Source organism: Arachis ipaensis, chromosome B05, assembly GCF_000816755.2.
Source record: "Arachis ipaensis cultivar K30076 chromosome B05, Araip1.1, whole genome shotgun sequence".
Classification (NCBI taxonomy): domain Eukaryota; kingdom Viridiplantae; phylum Streptophyta; class Magnoliopsida; order Fabales; family Fabaceae; genus Arachis; species Arachis ipaensis.
Window position 1 is genome coordinate 8,133,032 of NC_029789.2, and position 21,062 is coordinate 8,154,093.

Here is a 21,062-nt window from a genome sequence, read left to right on the forward strand (position 1 = left end):
CGGAAGTCATGATGCATGTAAGATTTTTGGAATCGAGTATATCAAATAGCGAGCTAGCTGGTAAGGACCGCCACAATGAATTTACTACTAAAAATGATTTTAGATGATGTCCATATCGTTATCAGTATCAATCGCTATAAAGATTACAGATAGATGAAGCACATACATACAAATATACAATGCAAAGCCATTTAATAATGAAAACAAATTAAAGCATGCAGAGAATTATAGATAAATATAGATAGGAGAATAAACAAATAAATAGTAGTAGATTAATTTAAGGGGGATAATGTGGGTCACGTGCCATGCCGCTGCCACCTGTAGTGGGGCGTGCAAGTGCAGCCACGGGAGCTCCACCACCGCTCCACTCTACTTGTCTAATGTCTGACATTATTACAGCGACAAACAGGAACCACACTACCATTAGTTACAACCAAAACCAAGAACGGAATTGAACCCATCCTATGATTTTGATGATTATGCTAATAAATGTTGGTTTATCTATCACGTGCCTTTAGGATATATGTTAAAAAAAAATTATAAGAGATGAGAAATATATATTTGTAATTCAAATCATATCTTAATAAATCGTGAGGGAAAAAAAAGTAAAAAAATAATAATATTAAGATAAAAAATGATTAATAATTTAATATTAGTTATAAAAAAAATTGACTCAATGCAATATACTTTCTCGTTTATGTAAAAAACTTGAATAATATGATCTTAAAACTTTGAGGATAGCAAAGATTGTACACACAACTCTAGATTAAAAAAAAAAAAACATATTTATCCACTAAATGGTAGATTGAATTGCAAAAATAAGAGTAATTAGTGGATTGCATAGAGGGCATTAAATAGGAAAGCGTGTTATGGCGCGTGGGGTGGTGATGTTACCATAATTTGATGAAAAAACCCGCCCACAATTCCCCATGAACATGTCCTTTGTATCCTTTTTGCATCATCATCTGTTTCTCAAAGTAGTTAACATTGCCATTAACTTGCCTTTCCAAACCCCAAACACCGCACGCAAAACCACCACCACCTCCTTCCAACCATAACCATTTCTCTTTCTCTTTCTCTTTCTCTTTCTGCAACCAACTTTACCCTTCACTCTCCTCACTTACAGAGAGAGAATGGGAGATCATATGTACAACTATGACAAGAATCTGTCATCGTCCTCTTCTTCACAGGACGAAATCTCTCTTTTCCTGCGTCAGATTCTGCTGCGTTCCTCACAACCTCACCAAGATTCACCACCACCGCCACAACAACAACAACAACTCCCTTCTTCTTCTTCCTCTTCTTGTTTCCCATCAACCTCACAGCTTCAAGATGGGAAGATCTCAGCTCTTGGTTCCACCCGTGCTGGTTTTCTCTCTGCCTCCTCCATGAAGGGGCACGGAGGTAATTCTGCACCAAATGTCTCTTCTTCTTCCGTAGGACTCAGTGCGAACGATACTGATGACTATGATTGCGAAAGTGAGGTATATATAATTATATATCACTCTCTCTCTTTTAGCCTTTCTAATTGTTTCATGTTCTAAAGGTAATGTTGTAAGAGAAAAAGGTAGCTGCCAGATTTTTCATACTATGGTTCTATGCAAAATAAAATAATATATCATGAAACTGACACATTAGGTTTACTCAATGTCTTGGAGTGTAACATACAATCATACATAACATAATAACTTAATGTTATCTAGTTCTCTGGTTCTTAGCTTGTTTATAGTCTGGATCTTTGTGGAACTTTTTGATTTAGGGTTAAATTTCTTGCTAGGATTTGAGGTAAGAAACAGCTGCACCTTTTTCTGTACTTACTTTTGAAACACAATTGGTTGGGAATTTCTAAATGTAGGAGGGTGTTGAGGCCTTGGCAGAAGATGTTCCAGCAAAGCCTGTACCTTCTAGGAGTTCATCAAAGAGGAGCAGAGCAGCAGAAGTTCATAATTTGTCAGAAAAGGTTTTTCTGAATTCCTACCGTGGCTTTCTGTGGTACTTGGTTTTGATTTCATTCAAACTTATGGTAGTTTTCCTTGTTGAGCAGAGAAGGAGGAGTAGGATCAATGAAAAGATGAAGGCCTTGCAAAATCTAATTCCAAATTCTAACAAGGTAACTCTAGAGTTTCTTTCATCCTTTGGTTTTAAATGGTGCACTTCATGATCCTTTCTTCAATTTTGTTTTATGCATGTTGCAGACTGATAAGGCTTCAATGCTGGATGAGGCTATTGAATATCTTAAACAGCTTCAGCTCCAAGTACAGGTCTGTGTCACTTTTACATCTTGCATTATTGTTGTATGTGGCTGGCCGAATTTGCCCCAAGCTGTTGATTCTTGAGTTTGGATATACTAGTCGTTTGTGATAATTGTATGATTTTGTAAACACATTCCCATTGTTTTAAATGGACAGCATTACCTCATTGAAGAGAGAAAACAACAGGAAATTAAGAAATGAATGGTAAGAAGAAAAAAAGCTTAGATATGATAGTAATGATCCAGATAGCGTTATTAAGGAATGCTTATTATTGAATACCTCGTCGTTCAATATTCTAATACAATTTCCATATATTGCTTCCCATCCTTATAGGATAAATTATCACTCTCAAATGACTCACAGCAAAAATCATAATAGTAGTGCCGTTCAAATTGAAATATTACTAAAGAGGTCCTTAGTAGAAATCCTTTCATAACCAATGATAAACAAGTTGTATAATAGGAGAATTAGCAGAATCAAGGATCACGTGTGAAGTTTAATATTTGTCTTCAACCTATTAGGCAACTAGGAGTGCAGTTGCCTATTGCAGAGAATAAGTTTGATCTTATTGTTGACTTAGTATTTACAATTGAGTACAGTAACTATCAATGGGAAGCCTGTAGCTGCTCAGAGAGTCAGAGTAAAAGGAAATATTCAATCAAAATTGTCATAACATTAATTGATAACCTAACCTTCATTAGTTTCATTATGAAAAAGCAGGGTGGTATAGGCAATATATTTTGGCATAATTTTGCTTACAATTAATAACATTATAGCAGAAATTCATGTGGGGCTTCTTGTGATGAAGAACTCAAAGCTTATGCTTACTTAGATTATATATTATATCCAATGGCCATAGAAATGGCTTTCAAGAAAGATTTATTCTAAACTGTAGGGGAAGTTTATGATAATATTTCAGATGCTATCGATGAGAAATGGATTGAGTTTGCACCCTATGAGCTTTCCCGAAGGATTGCAGCCTCTACAGTTCTCAAGAATGAGTATGGAGTTTAGTGAAGAAAACAGGGCCATCCCTGTAAACATGACAGAAAGTCTGCCTCTGCACCAAGGCAACCCCTTGCCCTACGCATCCCTACCTAACAAACCAACCATGCCAAATCAGCCATCAGTGACTTACCCTTCATATCTTAACAACTCAGAAGCGCCTTTTGGGCTGGAACCGCCAATCCTAGCACATATAAAACACCTTCAACCAGGAAGATTTTCTGAGGTAAGCTCAACAATGTGGAATGAATGTCACATCTTGCTAAAACTATAGTTCTAGTCATTGTTACATGTTCTCTTTTGAAATGTAAAAACAGGCGCATAGGGAAGACACACTGCAGCAGCAGCAATCAAATGCAAGCCATTCAGATACCGATCCATTAGGTGGTTCTCAAGGTGTGTGCACTTATGTTTCATCCAATATAATGAAGTTATATATGCAGTTTAACTATTCAATTATGATTTTATAAGAACCTCACGGTCCCTAAACTTTCCACCCCCCTTAAATTCCAGCTGTAAAAGAGTTGGAGACAGGAACCATGCCCACAACATCACTCTCCTTTGACCTGCAAACATGTGAACCTAAGGACAACAACCCTTTGCAAATTTGCATTGCTGGAAGAGATCAATCATCATCAGTGATCATTAGAAATAGTTAACCCACGTTATTCTTGCATCACAAGTAACATAGTTAAGTAGGTAATTAGTACATGATGCCATTAAGAAACTATATTCAATATATATACCTTGATCACCTTCATGCATGGAATGCAGCATGTTCTGAAAAGTTTTCATCAGTGCAGACGGAAATGGTGCTTGAAATGATAACAGGAAGACAAGGGATTTGAAGCTTTTGCAAAGCTTCCTATACTTATTTTTGTATTTTAGTTTCCTCAGGAAATCAGGATCATACCTTGAGTATTCTATGGTGTTATCTACACGCGTCTTTTCCTAATTACATATGAGAGTAGAATATCTCTCCAGTTAAATTATGTATTCATGATGCTAGGAGAGAGAAAATTGCCAATTGTTGTACACTTGCACGTGGTATATTATCTTGTTAATTATATTGTTATATTAATTATGAAATATTCATTATGATGATTTTTTATGCTTAAAGATAATACTAATCACCTGTTTTTTCAACTTCTAAAGTTGGTGTGTCATTCTGAAAATTAGTCTGTTAATTTATAAGAGTCTTTACTTAGGCATTTATTCAAATAAAGATACCAAAAAACACATAACGATATTTTGTTTAAGGCTGGTTCTACTATGTGGAAAGAATAATGTGGTTCTTTAAGGACCTGGGAGGTTTTATAAAATAAAAAAGTTGTAGGGGTTGATTTATAAATGAAGATAAGTTGAGAAAAATTTGGGTTGCTTAACTCAAAAAAGATGAAAATGAAATTTTGGGTTTTCGAATCGCTAGAACAGTGCCTTCCTGTTTTCCGTTCCTTCTTTTCGCTAGTTCTCCCATACTCTAATATTATGTTCACCGAAAGAACACGACTGTTCATCATAAACTTTATAAAATTTGGGTTCCAATTCTGATCACATAGATTGCGTTTGTTTACAAAGACAAGATACTGAGACATGAACACAGAGATACAAAATCGTATTTAACAAAAAAGACATGGACAGAGACAATGTGTCCATAGACACTGAATTAGTGTATTTTGTGTCCATCCTAATAGGAAGGACACAGAGATACTAACAAGGGACACAATTTATTTTTTATTTTTTCTTTTATTATTCTTGTTAATTTATTATAATTATATTTTTATTATTATTTTTTTAAATTTATTAATTAAAAAATAATAATAATTTTAACTTTTATAAATTGTGCTAGTTTATCACCAAATAAAATATAACAACACTAATTTTGTGTCTTGTTTTCAAAGTCTTATCTTATTCTATTTTCAAAACCAAATACAGCTAAGCCATTAGACCAATTTAATTAAACTTAATTACCAAAATATCTTTACTATATAATATCACGGTTAGATTAATATAATAACGGAAGACAATTGAACTACACATATATTATTCACAATTTAATTTTAGTCATTTTAAAATTAAAAAAAAATGACACTTTTGCTTGTGAGTTTTTTTTTCTTGTTTACAATTTGTTTTATGAGTTTTTTTTCATAAAAGAGTAAGTAGTAAGATACAATTTTTGTTAACTAGTGTCCAATATTAGTTTAAAATATTTGTTCTTTATACACATGTCTGTTAAAAGCTCCAAGTTACAAAAAGTCCATAAACTTAACCCTTTTTTAATTGTATCTAAATAACAATGTTTTCATTAATGATTGAGGCTTCTTTATAATTATTATAAATTTTGGGTAAGAATATAAATACACATACTAACCTGTACGATTGATTAACAACCACACATTTAGAATCAAATTAAAGTATCTTTGAAAGACCACTTGATACTTTCACCACCATAGCCAAAGCCTTTGTTTAAAAGTGTGATGGATACGGAGGATGATCAAGAGACTACGCTTACATTGAAAGAATTAAGGGTAAATTACTGAAATCAACTAAGTGCAGTCTAAAATTATCCAGATCTCTTAAAATTAAATTTTCTTTGTGAATGTCTTTTAAGACACATTTCTATATAAAATAAATTCGATTTACAGAAAATAATACTAAATGGAATAAGTAGATTCGAATTACATGCAACCTGAGAAAGGCTATAAGTCGAAGCAATAAGTTTTGAACTAGAAATGACCATAAATCGAGATAACTGCATTTGATTTTTATTTACATGTAAATCGAACCAATTCAGTTCGAAGCCAATTGTTTCGATTTAATGATTTATGGAAATCGAAACCCATAGATTCGATTTACAAGCAACATCTCTGATCTAATAATAATAATAATAATAATAATAATAATAATAATAAGAAGAGTATTCTGAAACAAACACTAAATATATAGAGATTAGTTACGTATAAATCGAATTAAATGGATTCGATTTAATCATGATGGTTAGTTGAACTTGAGAAGGGGGGTTGAATCAAGTTGGCTTAAAACTTAAAGTTTCAAACTCTGTTTAAGCAGTAGCTCGAGTTGCAGGAGATTATTTGAAATTATCTCATAAGCAGAACAAGTAGAGAGTAGGGAAGAGAAGATAAAGACCAGCATGTACTGGTTCGGATTCTTTGTGCAATGAATACTACGTCCAGTCTCCACCACAAACCATAGTAAAATTTTCACTAATCATTCACAGATTACATACATCAATACTATTGAAATTCTCTCTAATTCAACTAGTATCTACCCCCTAAGCTTTCATCACCAAAGCTTAGCTTCCCATAGTGCTGTCCCAACTAGGAAGGGGAATCAAACAGATTCAATCTCCTCAAGTGCTAACCCAACTTGGTAAGGGAACTAATCCTAGTTCAAAAACCAAAATTACTTCAGAAATCAGTGGCTCTTTTGCATCACTCTTGCCTTTTCACTCATTGGATTTTCAACCTCACAAGATTAACCTTTTCTCAAAATAGAAAATGATACAAGATAGCCATAACAATAAGACCAGAAATTAAGCTTGAGTAGAAGAAAAAGATTCCAGCTCTGTGTTAGAGATGGTGCTCTGAGTGTGTGCTCTCTTTTTCTTACTTTGAAATGACGAAGTGAGGCTTGTTATATATTTTCATCTTGCCTTCATTTTTGCCTCTTCCATTTCCTTGTACCAGCTGCTCGTTGGAGCTGTCCCTGCTGGCATGCAGTGCTTTCTTCATCCTGCTCCACTACCTCTGCTATCCGAGGAGCTCGACCACTACCTCTGTGGTCCTTGGCTTGGTTTTCTTCCTTGGCATGCACTCCTTTTTCATCATTCTCCATAGCCCCTGCTGCTGCTGCTCTTTGCTCGTTTGTGTTTTGCTCAACCACGATCCAAAATGGTGCTCTGCTGATGTCCTTGGGTTAGTGGGGTGTAGCAGCTGTCCTTCTTTGCTTTTACAGAGCCACACCTATCCTTACTTTTGTCCAGCTGTCCTCATTTGCTTTTAGCAAATACATAACCATTTATTTTGCTGAACGGTGCTATGAGGAGCATTGGCTCTTTTACTTGGCTGAAGTATATGCTAGCCTTGGGCTGTGAAAAATTAATTAATGGGCCTGCCACAATAAAGCACACATTAAACAATATTTGGCTTTCAACCCAATTAAATATTTGTTATCATAAATTAACCCAAAATCAAACTAGACTTAACAATTTCCCCCTTGATGACAAACATGAAAAAATAGGTAAACTAAAGACTAATTTGAAAGAGTTAAGAACACTTCCCTTTGATGACATTTGGATTGTAAGTTGCTCCCCCTCAATGCTAGCATTACTCCCCCTTGATCATGGCTTACACCTTTACCTGGACAAAGCTTAAAAGTAGCCAAGACCAATATTTCCAAGCAATATATCCCAGTAATAATGACACAGAGCAATTAACACTGGGCATGATACGCATTACTGGACAAAATAAGTTAATTATAGCACCACAAAGCATCATTGTTCTTAACTATCACTATTAACCCCTAAGCCAAAGCTAACATTCCCTTTCTTTTCTCTCCCTTTTGTCATCACGGGAGGAAAGAAAAACCTGCACAAAAGTTGTTAGTGGCTGGTGCATATAGTTTAAGTAGCAGAGTAGTTAAGGGCTTTACAGTCATCCAAAAAAATGAAATAATTTCAAAAGTAAACTGAGTCATAATCACAGATGAGATAAAATGAGATAGGCATCAGAGTTGGATTCATCGGAGGTTCCATTGTCCTCCCCCTCATTGTCAGAAGTTGTGAGGCCAACCTCAACATCCTCCACAAAATTTCTCAGAATCCGAATCCTTCCCTTGGTCTTCTTGAGAGCATTTTCCTCCAAAACTTGGTTCCTTTTGCGCTCGGCACCATGAGTGAGAAAAAGGTCTGTCAGATTGATGGACTCTTCAAGCACATTCTTCAGAATGCAGGTCATGACCTTGATCGTAGTGGAGGTGGAAGGAAAAATCAGAGGATCCTCATCAACAGAGGGAACATCAGTGCTGTCATCAGTTCGACGATGTCTGGGAACTATTTTCTTTACTGCACCACCCCCTTTGATATATGAGTTACAATCTTTTGCAATTTCAGCCCTAAAATCAACATTGTAATATTGAAAAAATTTTGTAAGAAGCATGCCATAGGATAAAGCATTTTTGGTACTGACACAAGCATGCATATGTCTCACAAGCAAGTAAGCAAAAGAAATGGGAATTTTTGAAAGAAGTGCATACAAAACCAGTGTGTCACAAAATGAGACACGTTGAAAAGAGCCGCTCTGAGGTAAAATGATGTGATTTACAATCCGATGTAGCTGGGCACGGACTGGAGCAAGAGACTTATGAGTAAGAGTGTTACCTTCAGGGAGAGGGATATTGATGCAGACAATGCTTAGGGCATCAAAGTAAGAGACATCGAGTGTTTCGTCCCACTTACCAGAGGTGTAGACATCAGGTCCTCGGTCCTGGTAATCTAAAGCTTTGCCTAGGTGATATTTGTCAAGAATGATCACTTTGCCTTTAACAAAAGAAGCGATTCTCCCTTCTTTGTAGGACATGTTGCTATAGAACTGTTTTACCAAATCAGGGTAAATTTTTTCTTTGATGGACATGATGGGTGTCCAACCTTGACAGGCAAACAATGGGGGTAAAGTTCAAACATTTCCTACGGAATTTGTCTAGATTGACAAGCTTAGAGGGACAGAGAGTACGCTTGTAAACATCTTTGCAGAAAAATAGATAGTTCATGAGAGATTGAAAGCGGCGACAATCAAACGACTCATCAGGAAAATCAGCATAAAAGGACTTGTAAGCAATAGAATTGGAGAGTCTAGGTTCAGCTATAGGACGAAGATGAAAGTCAATGACTGTACCGCGAGTATGGCGAGTCTGAGTAGGGGGATTCTCTTTGTCTTCGTGAAGAAGCCTCTTGCCTTTGGAGGAACTGGGTTTGGATGAACTAGGCTGAGAGGTATTTGGCGACAGAGGAAGAGAAGGGCGAGGAAAAACGCCAGGGCGGCGAGCAGTGGTCTTAGTGCGGGCCATGTCAGGAGAAGGGTTTGGTGGTGATGGAGGTGAAGAATGAGTGGGTGATTGTGAGGGAGAAGAGTGTGTGTGATCAGAACAGTGGGTGCCACTATGGGAGCCTCTGCGGGCTGCTCTTTTCTTTCGTGCCATATTTATAGAGCACTGGTTTGAAGAAGATGAAGGAATGGAGAGTGTAGTGTGAATGAATGCATGTAATGGGGAGTTAATATAAGCATGGAGGATTGGAAAGGTTGAGTCTTGGAAAGATAAAAATACAAAATTTGAAAAAGCATTGAAAGTTACAGCTGTAACCTTCATACGTTTAAAACAAAAAATAAAAAAAAAATGGATTTGAAAAGAAATTTAAATAAGGCCCAAAAAGAGTATAAAAATTATTTCCAAAAAATGTGAGAAAGCAACAATGAATTAGGCCCAATGGATTTTAGTAAAGAAAGCCCATAAGTCGTGAACTGCTCCAGCACATGAGGTCCATCATTCATTATGGTCAGGTTTGAGTCCAGTAGCTTCATAGTGACTTAATGAAGTTTACTCATCATCAGCCAAAAAAAAATTTCAACGCGATTTATGAGAGAAAACACAAAAAGTCTCAACAACAGAATCATTAATAAAACAAAGATGAAGCAAGAATGCCAGTTCAGTTCGTAACTTGCAGAACCTCTCCTCTATCAATGGTTTGGTGAAAATATCAGCTAGCTGACCTTCAGAGTTAACAAACTGAATATCTAAATTTCCATTTTGCACATGTTTTCTTATTGAATGAAATCAAACTTCAATGTGCTTTGTTCTTGAGTGCAAAACAGGGTTTTTGGAAATATTAATAGCACTCATGTTGTCACAAAATAATGGAATATTAGAGACATTCAGTTTATAGTCAGCTAATTGAGTTTTCAGCCATAATAATTGAGAACAACAAGAGGAGGCTGCAATATACTTAGCTTCGGCTATTGAAAGTGCCACTGTAGCTTACTTCTTGCTTGACAAAACAATGAGTAATTTCCCAAGAAAGTAGCACATGCCATTTGTGCTTCTTCTATCAATTCTATCTCCAGCAAAATCTGCATCACAGAAACCCACTAATTGAAATGAATCAGTCTTAGGAAATCATAAACCATAATCAGTGGTACCAAGCACATATCGGATGATCCTCTTGATAGTAGAGAGATGGGACTCCTTAGGCTTTGATTGAAACCTTGAGCATACTCCAACACTTTGGATGATATCAGGCCTTGAGGAGGTTAGATACATCAAAGATCTAATCATCCCTCTATAGCATGTCTCATCAACATCTCTAGCATGTTCATCCTTATCAAGCTTGATATTAGGATGCATGGGGGTTCCCATTGGCTTGGCACATTCCAGCCCAAACTTCTTGACAAGTTCCTTTGCATATTTTTCTTGATGAATGAATATGCCTTCTGCAGTTTGCTTTATTTGCAAGCCTAGAAAGAAATTGAGCTTCCCATCATGTTCATATCAAATTCATTTGTCATAAGCTTAGCAAAATCTGCACACAAATCCTCATTAGCAGAACCAAAGATAATATCATCAACATAGACTTGCACAAGGATAAAACGTTCATTATAATTCTTAATAAATAAAGTGGTGTCAATGGCTCCTCTTTGAAATTTGTTTTTTAATAAAAATGAGCTAAGCCTCTCATATCAAGCTCTAGGAGCTTGTCTTAAACCATACAAGGCTTTAGCTAGTTTGAAAACATGGTTAGGAAAAGTTTTGTTTTCAAACCCAGGTGATTGAGCCACATAAACCTCTCTATCTATTATGCCATTTAGGAAAGCACACTTTACGTCCATTTGGAATAGCTTGAAGCCACAATGAGCAGCATATGCAAGGAGCAATCTGATGGCTTCCATTCGAGCTACAAGTGCAAAAGATTCATCGAAATCAATCCCTTCCTCTTGATCATAATCTTGAGCAACCAATCGAGCTTTGTTTCGGACTATGGATCCATCTTCACCCAGTTTTTTTCTGAAAATCCATTTAGTGCCAGTGACTTTCTTCCCATTTGGGTGAGGCACTAGTGACCAGACCTGATTTTTCTCAAACTGTTGCAATTCCTCCTCCATAGCTAATACCCAAGATGGATCAGCAAGAGCTTCTTGGATGTTTTGAGGTTCAATCTTTGATAAAAGAGCTAAGTTGTTAGATTCAGCTCTTTTCAAAGATGACCTTGTTGAAATACTTTTGGAGGGATCACCAATTATGAATTTCTCAGGATAATTTTTCAGAAATTTTCATTCCCTGGGCCTTCTGATTTGAGTTGAAGATTCAGGTTCCTCTTGATCAACAATAGTCTCTGCATCAGTGTTTTCAGCTGCGACAGGAGACAATTCCAAATTTTCTCCTGCAGAATTGGAATTTTCGCTGCTAACAGGTGCAACTTCATGAGAACTTGGATTTTGTGGAACTGGTTCAGTGTTCTTTGGTAATTCAGCTTCAAAACCTGGACTATCATCAATTCAAACACTGGGAACATTGTTAGACTCACAGAATGTGACATGCATGGTTTCCTCAACAGTTTTGGAATTCTTGTTATAAACTCTATAGACCTTGCTATTTGTGGAATAACCCAAAAAAATGCCTTCATGTGTTTTAGGATCAAATTTTTCTAAATTTTCTTTGATATTCAGAATGAAACACTTGCAGCCAAACACATGAAAATAACTAAGATTGGGAGGAAGCCCTTTCCAAAGTTCATATGGGGTTTTCTTCAAAAACTTCCTAATGATGGTTCTATTTAAAACATAGCAAGTTGTATTCACAGCTTCAACCCATAAGAACTTGGGGATTTCATATTCACATAACATAGCTCTAGCCATTTCTTGTAAACTTCTATTTCTTCTTTCTACAACACCATTTTGTTGAGGTGTTCTTGGACAAGAGAAGTTATGTGATATGCCTTGTTCATCACAAAAAGATTCAAAGTATTGATTTTTAAATTCTTTACCATGATCACTTCTAATTGAAACAATTTTTGAACATTTTTCATTTTGAATCTTTTTGCTGAATTTCTCAAAAACAGAAAAAGTCTCATGTTTATGAGCAAGAAAGAACACCCAACCAAATCTAGTATAGTCATCCACAATTACCATGCCATAACTCTTTCCTCCAAGACTTTGAGTCCTAGTTGGTCCAAACAGATCAAGATGCAACAACTCCAATGGTTTCTTAGTAGAGACATCTTCCTTGGGTTTGAAAGAGGTTTTTATTTGTTTTCCCATTTGACAAGCATCACAAATGATGTCCTTATCAAATTTTATATTAGGAAGACCTCTAACTAAGCCTCTCTTTATAAGTTTAGAGATTTGGAACATGCTAGCATGTCCTAACCTCTTATGCCACATCCATTTTTCAGATTCCATTGAAGAAAAGCAGGTTACATTTTGAACTTTTAGATCATCTAGAGTGATACCGTAAACATTGTCACTTCTTTTGGCAACAAATAAAACAACCCCTGTTTTCTCATTTATGACTCTACAATCATATTTTCTAAAGGTTACAGCATATCCAAGGTCACACAATTGATTTATGCTCAATAGATTATACTTTAACCCATCAACTAAAAAGACACTATCAATGCAAGTTGAAAAATCTTTGCCAACCTTACCAATAGCAATTATTTTACCTTTACCATTATCTCAAAAACTGACAAATCCTCCATCATACTTGTCGAGTTTAATGAAGAAAGTATCCCTTCCAGTCATATGCCTTGAACATCCACTATTAAGATACCACATGTCCATTTTCTTCTTGGATGTAAGGCAAACCTGCATGTTCTTCAACTAACCTTAGGTATCTAAATCCATTTGGATCATTTGATGTGAAATCTTCTTGGTTGCCCAAGAGCATTAAAATTATGAACAAATTTATATAATTTACTATCATTCCCAAAAGACTTAAGAAAGATGAAACATTGAGGAGGATCATGACCATTTCTATTGCACTTGTAGTAATGATTCTTGCCCACTGATTTCTGAGGTTTGCTGAATCCTTTTGGTTTGAAAAACTTGGAAGAGGAGGATTCAGATTTTTTAAAGTTTGGTTTGAAAACAGATTTATTTTCCTCTTTGAATCCAAGTCCAGATTTTTCAGATCCAAACCTTTGACAAGCAAGCAGTTTGTTCAGATTTTAAGAACCTTGAACAAACTTTGCTAAGTCTTCATTCAAATTTTTTATTTGTTCATTCAGCTTTTTGTTTTCAGAAATCAAATCAGTAGAAGCAGTAACTTCATGCTTGAGTTTGAATTTCTCTAATTCAGCCCGCAAAGCACTATTTTTTTCTTTTAAAAACTTTTCATTACCAGTTTTGTTAGCCTTAACCTTTTTCAAAAGAAGATCGTTTTCTGTCCTCAATGCCTCATTTTCTTTCTTACATTTTGCATACTTATCCAAGAGTTTCTTAGAGTTCACAGAAATGTCTTTGATAATATAGTGCAGTTCATCAATAGATAAGTCAGAGAGATCTACCTCATCTTCATCATTATGATCTGCCATCAGGCATAGTTGAGCTTCTTGATCTGAGCTTTCTGAGCTGGTGTCGTTCTCCAAGTCCTCCCATGTTGCCATAATCACCTTCTTTTTGTCTTTCTTGGATTTCTCGCCTTTCTTAAGTTGAGGCAATCTGACTTGAAGTGACCGGATTCTTTACAGTGATGGCATGTGAACTTGACTTGATCTTTCTTGACGTCTTTGGATGAAGAGCTTCCTTTACCTTTGCTTTTGTATCTCAGTAGTCTTCTCATTTTTCTTGCAAAGAGCACCATTTCTTCATCTGAGAAACTGTCATCAGATTCTTCTCCTTGGGCTGTCATTCTTGATTTTAGTGCTATACTTTTCTTTTTGTCATCTTTGTCTTGAGACATGTGAGTGGTTTCATAAGCCAGCAGCTTGCCTCTTAGCTCATCATAAGTGATTTTGATCAAATCATTCCTTTCGGAGATGGCTGTGCTTTTTACTTCCCATTTCTTAGTAAGACTTCTCAGAATCTTTCTTACTAGAGTTTCTTCAGAGTAGTTCCTTCCCATGGCGTCCATATTATTGATGATTATTGAGAACCTTTCAAATATTTGATCGATGCTCTCATCCTCATTCATACTGAACATTTCATACTCCTTCATCAGCATGTCAATTTTGGTTTTCCTCACTTGCTTAGTGCCTTCATGAGTGAGTCTGAGCTTGTCCCATATATTTTTAGCTGTTTTGCACCTTGACACTTTTCTGAACTCTTCGAAACTGATTCCGCAGTGCATCAGGTTGATTGCCTTGGCATTGAGTTCAACCTTCTTCTTTTCTTCATCTGTCCATTCGCTGTCTTCCTTTGCCACGACTTCTCCATCAGCATTCTGTTTAGTGGGAACGTCTGGTCCATTGAGAATGATCTTCCAGATGTTGTAGTCGATCGACTGCACAAAGTTTCTCATTCTTTCTTTCTAGTAAGAGTAGTTGCTGCCATTGAAGTAGAGAGGTCTATTATTAGACTGCCCTTCAGTGAGAAAGAAAGCCACAATGTTGGGACTCATGTTGTTGGCCATGGATCTTTGCTCCAAGTTGTGAAGCTTGACTCCTTGAGACCTTGCTCTAGATACCAATTGATGGTTCTAGTTGAACTTGAGAAGGGGGGTTGAATCAAGTTGGCTTAAAACTTAAAGTTTCAAACTCTGTTTAAGCAGTAGCTCGAGTTGCAGGAGATTATTTGAAATTATCTCATACGCAGAACAAGTAGAGAGTAGGGAAGAGAAGATAAAGACCAGCATGTATCCTGGTTCGGATTCTTTGTGCAATGAATCCTATGTCCAGTCTTCACCACAAACCATGGTGAAATTTTCACTAATCATTCACAGATTACATACACCAATACTATTTAATTTCTCCCTAATTCAACTAGTATCTACCCCCTAAGCTTTCATCACCAAAGCTTAGCTTCCCATAGTGCTGTCCCAACTAGGAAAGGGAATCAAACATATTCAATCTCCCCAAGTGCTAACCCAACTTGGTAAGGGGAACTAATCCTAGTTCAAAAACCAAAATTACTTCAGAAATCAGTGGCTCTTTTGCATCACTCTTGCCTTTTCACTCATTGGCTTTTCAACCTCACAAGATTAGCCTTTTCTCAAAACAGAAAATGACACAAGATAGCCATAACAATAAGATCAGAAATTAAGCTTGAGTAGAAGAAAAAGATTCCAGCTATGTGTTAGAGATGGTGCTCTGAGTGTGTGCTCTCTTTTTCTTACTTTAAAATGATGGAGTGAGGCTTGTTATATATTTTCTTCTTGCCTTCATTTTTGCCTCTTCCATTTCCTTGTACCAGCTGCTCGTTGGAGCTGTCCCTGCTGGCATGCAGTACTTTCTTCATCCTGCTCCACTACCTCTGCTATCCGAGGAGCTCGACCACTACCTCTGTGGTCCTTGGTTTAGTTTTCTTCCTTGGCATGCACTCCTTTTCATCCTTCTCCATAGCCCCTGCTGCTGCTACTCTTTGCTCGTTTGTGTTTTGCTCAACCATGATCTAAAGTGGTGCTCTGCTGATGTCTTTGGGTTAGTGGGGTGTAGCAGCTGTCCTTCTTTACTTTTACAGAGCCACACCTATCCTTACTTTTGTCCAGCTGTCCTCATTTGCTTTTAGCAAATACATAACCATTTATTTTGCTGAATGGTGCTATGAGGAGCATTGACTCTTTTACTTGGCTGAAGTATATGCTAGCCTTGGGCTGTGAAAAACTAATTAATGGGCCTGCCACAATAAAGCACATAATAAACAATATTTGCCTTTCAACTCAATTAAATATTTGTCATCATAAATTAACCCAAAATCAAACTAGACTTAACAAATCACATATTGAAACAAACACTAAATCGAATCCATTTTATTCGAATCACCTTGTTGTTCTCGAATCCTTGTAAATCGAATGCAGTTATTTCTATTTATGGTCATTTCTAGTTTGAAGTTTATTGTTTCGATTTATGATTTTTGTCAGGTGGCATATAATTCGAATCTACTTGATTTGATTTAGTAATTTTTTTGTAAATCAAATTTATTAATTTCAATTTATATAGAAATATATCTTGGGACATTCACGAAGAAAATTTCGTTTTGAAAAATTTGGATAATTTTGGACTGCACTTGATTTATTTCAATAATTTACCCTAATTAATTAGTATTGCATTGTTTTATCTATCATTTTATTCATATCCAAAAGAATTATTCATATTCATGTGCACAAGAAAAAAAATAAATAAATGCTAACATGAAGCAATATAAATTTAGTTCATGATACAAAAAGTAAAACTAATGGTAATATAGACGGGTAAATTTATATTTGAAATTGCATATGGTATATATCTAGTGTATTTTTCTCTATTTTATTTTGTTTAGTAAATAGATAAAAATATACATGAAAAATTTTAGAATCGATAAATGTAATAAACGAAAAAAAAGAGAAGGAGAGAAGTCCATGGGGGATATGCTCCCACTTAAATCTTGGTTTTCTCCATGTTCTCTCTCGAATCCTCTCTATCTCTCATTTTCCTTTTCCCATTCTTTAAAAAAAAAAAATCCAACCCTTTTCTCCTCTTCATCTCCTCTTTCATTCTATTTTCTTTGTTCTAAAATTTTTAACCAATCACAGTACACAAGATTTTATTTTATTCTTCTATTTTATCTCTATTTTAATACATCACTTATATCTAAAGAAAACTTTATTTTCTCACAATCTCAAATCATGGAGTTTCATTTTAATGAGTGAAAAAAACATTCAATTTTTGAGTTCCGGTTATTATTGAGGTTTCAAGGTGATTCTTTGACTCAATAATTAATTATATCTCCAAAATTTATCATTCCTATACTTGTGGATATACTTAAATCTGAAATTAGAATTATTAAGTTAGAGAATTTAGGACTTTTGTTAATTGAGTAAAATTATGTTAATTGACATTAGTAGCTCACAAATATTATCATTGTTATATTTCTAGAATTGTAGAGTTATTAGACATCATTTGGTAGCTCGTTGGCGCGCTCAGAGTTGCTTTCAATTCTGTGGAACCAAGTTGTGAGTGTATATTATGTCTATAATTATTTTTAAGTGTACTATTATCAATATTTAAATTGAATAATTATTTTTAGCATTTGAAAATATTTTATTGTCGTGATTTTTGAATTATCGGAATAATATCGATTTTTAAAAAATTCATAATTTTATAAAAATACATACAAGACGATATTTATAGAGCATACATATTTTCCTTATTTGACTTTGTTAAACTTTAATTAAATTTTTAGCATACATATACCGTACCAGCACACTAGAGAAAAAGGCTACCTTTAGAGGTGGAGCCGCCCAAATGTGTAACATTTGATTTGATTTGACTTTTAAAATGAGAACTCCCATTTCAGTTCATCCGCTTAACTATTTATCTATTTGTTTGCATAATTAATTAATACGAATTTCTCATCTCTGAAAAAAATATAACTTTCAAGATAAAACTTGCATTGTCTCGTGTGGGTTATAGATATAATGTTTGCTCATTGAGTTGCAAAACTCACCCTACATATTCCCATATTTTTCAGATACAGGTGTCATTCCAATTTCTATTCCACCTGCCTCACAATAGATCTTATTCATTTTGGTGAGTCCTTCTTCTTTCCAAGAGCTATGCGTTTATGTAATGAAACCTTTGTGTAAAAATCTAAATTTTGTCAATGCTCCATATGTCACAGACAGGATTCTCATGTGAGTTATGTTATTTTGAGTCTCAAACTGTTTAGATAGTAATTATGATTTGGTTATGTAAGACTTATAGATTCAATTATATACTTTAGTTATCAACTTAGTATATATAATGCGACTTTGATATGTTTGGTTTGTGAATATATTTGGAATATGTTGTTGTTGTTGTCTTTGGAAATGGATCTTTATTATTGATATAGGAAGATAATATTCATATTGATAAGGTTTTAGAAACAGAGGAGACTTTGTCAGTTTTTTCAAAAATTTGGTCGATTGACTTGCTGAGGGACTTGTTTCTTGAGCACCAATCATGGCTTGATTCAGGTCATGACAAAGTGGTGTTAGAGTTTCAGGTTTTTCTGTGTAATATGTAGCAAGTGTCCTTTAGTAAGATAACAATTATGCAAATAGAAGCTGGCCCATTTTCATAAAGTGTGATGTTACTAGAGGCCTATAGAGAGTTGTCCTCAATTCTTTGTTCTTTTAATTCCTTCTGTCTGTCATGTTGTCTTTTGGACGCTACATTCATATGTCATTTGTGATCCAATCACTTTACTTACTTAATCGGTGGAAGATGCCACCTAAGAAGAAACGTAATGGAGCCGTTCGTGCTCCTGTATTGCTAAATCCAATCGGGCAGTTTTTCTTTCACTTGAAGTGCTTTGACAAAGACCAAGGAGTCAAAGAATTGCTGATAGACACGGTGGAGGAATACCCCGTGAGAGAGTTCAAGAGAACCCCTCAGTAGGAGAGGCTCAAGCGGACTTAGCAGCTGAAATGAGAAGAATGAATTAGACCCTTAATGCGGTATTATAATCCCTAACAAATCAAAATAGGGGCAAAGCAAAACTTCCTAATGTGCCAAATCTTCAACCTCAAAGAGTTCATCAATTGTTTGGGATCAAGAGCCGCCAATTGAGAAGTATTTGAAGTTGAATTCGTCCACTTTCAATGGATATTCCTTGGATGAAGATTCACAATAATATCTACAGGATGCAAAGAAAGCTATTTGGGCTCTCAAGTGCACCAAAGAATGAGCTGTTGTGTTAGTATCCTACTACTTGCGTGGTTCACCAAAATATTGGTATGAATATCTTCTTGAGAGCAAAGAAGCAGTTGGACTTCCTCTTCTTAAATAGAGTTCACCAAGGAGTTTCTTGCTCAATTTTATTCGGCTAACAAGAAAGTGGAGGATGCAATTGCCTTTGAAAGATTAAGGCAAGAGAATATGACAGTGACTGAGTATGCTAAGGAGTTTACTAGACTTTCTAAGAGTGCTCCTTACTTGGTGAATTCAAAAGAGATGAAAGTTCGTCGATTCGTTTGTAGGTTGGTAGAACATATGTTCACTGCTCTTATGCCTGAAGTCGGACGCATGTATTTTAAGAAAATTGTAAACTTTGCTTATGGAATTGAAGTTGGGATAGCAGAAAAAAATGCTTATAAGGATGTTGGTAAGAAGCTCAAGATGAAGGGACAATATTCTGGTAGATCTAGTTCAGGGAGATTTCAGTCTTATCATGGTCACACCAATCAACAAGGTTATTCGGGTTATCAAGCTCGTCCTTAAATATATTTTGGTAGGATTTTTTCTTCTGGATCTACTCCCATGAGTGTTTCGAGTCCAAGACATTTCATTAGGGTACCTCTCAATCTAGTGCACAGGATTCTAATAAGACAACACCAACTCAATTTTACTGCCAGCAGTTTCGGAGTTACCATTTCGGTATATGTTTCAAGGCTACTGGAGCATGTTTTAGTTGTGGCCAACCTAGTCATCTTAAGAGAGATTGTCAAAATCCTAGAGGAGGTTTTGCTCTAGGTATTACACGTCTTACAACACTAGTGTCATCATCTTCAATTATGTCTATTGAAAATTCTTCTGGTCCTAGTGGCAGAGGAGCAGGTGACAAGGAGTCAGACTTATAACAGAAGAGGGAGTCAGAGAGGGAGAGGTCAGACACGTGTGTACGCTTTGACACATCAGGATGCTTAAGCTTTTAATGCAGTGGGGCAGATACTTTACAAATTTGTTCTTTAGATGCTCGAGTATTATTTGATACGGGTTCTCATTATTCATATATATCTCTATACCTGGCATCTCATTTCGATAAATAACTTGAGCTATTATCTCACCCATTTCATGTTGGCACTCCACTTGGAGTCTCTACGGTGGTTTGAGTCATGTTTCGGTCTTATGTTGTTAGAATTAATATGGTTGATAACTTAGCTGACTTAATCCTCTTAGAACTACTGGAAGATATTGATGTCATTTTAGGCATGGATTGGTTAGCAGCTTGTCATGCTAATGTAGGTTGTTACTCCAAAACTGTGAAGTTTGACATTCTGGGTATCTCACCTTTTGTTTTTAAAGGTGACGATTATCCCACTTTAGCTAGCATGATCTCATCTATGAGTGCTACGCAATTGATAGATAACGAGAGCCAAGAATTTCTGATAGTTTTTAGAGATGTTGATGCTAAAGTGCCTAGTCTTAGTCAAGTTCCTATAGTTAGAGAATTTCCTGACGTGTTTCCTGATGAGCTTCCAGGAATGTCACCTGACCGTGAAGTTGAATTTTTCATAGAATTAGCCTTGAGAGTCCAGCCTGTGTCTATTCCTCCCTATCGTATGGCTCCAACTGAGTTTCGAGAAGTAAAGGTTCAATTGGAAGACATACTAGAGAAAGGATTCATTCACCCTAGCACTTCTCCGTGGAGAGCTCCTGTTCTATTCGTAAAGAACAAGGATGGAACGATGCGACTATGTGTGGACTATCGTCAGCTCAATAAGATAATTGTTCGCAACAAATATCCATTATTACCAAGAATTGATGATTTGTTTGATCAACTTCAAGGAGCTACCTGTTTCTCTAAGATTGACCTGCGTTCAAGGTACTATCAATTGAAGATAAAAGAGAAAGACATTCTAAAAACTACCTTTTGTACTCGCTATGGACACTATGAGTTCTTA

General features: G+C 35.8%; 1 protein-coding gene across 2 annotated transcripts; it reads left to right on the forward strand.

Moving 5' to 3' along the window:
- On the forward strand, nt 861-4,361 carry LOC107642766 (transcription factor SPATULA). 2 transcript variants are annotated; one of them, XM_016346237.2, is made up of 7 exons: nt 861-1,484; nt 1,856-1,960; nt 2,045-2,110; nt 2,196-2,261; nt 3,148-3,483; nt 3,575-3,653; nt 3,771-4,361. In XM_016346237.2, exons 1-7 carry the CDS (start codon nt 1,134-1,136, stop codon nt 3,914-3,916), a joined length of 1,149 nt encoding a protein of 382 aa, XP_016201723.1. In that variant the 5' UTR covers nt 861-1,133; the 3' UTR covers nt 3,917-4,361. The 2 variants fall into 2 exon arrangements, with proteins under 2 accessions (XP_016201723.1, XP_016201724.1); XM_016346238.2 differs by having other exon boundaries at nt 3,172-3,483; nt 3,771-3,916.

Coding starts and splice junctions, on each gene's coding strand:
- LOC107642766 (XM_016346237.2), top strand. CDS start 1,134: ATGGGAGATCATATGTACAACTATGACAAGAATCTGTCATCGTCCTCT. Junction 1,961..2,044: donor TTCATAATTTGTCAGAAAAG/GTTTTTCTGAAT, acceptor CTTGTTGAGCAG/AGAAGGAGGAGTAGGATCAA. Junction 3,654..3,770: donor TCCATTAGGTGGTTCTCAAG/GTGTGTGCACTT, acceptor CTTAAATTCCAG/CTGTAAAAGAGTTGGAGACA.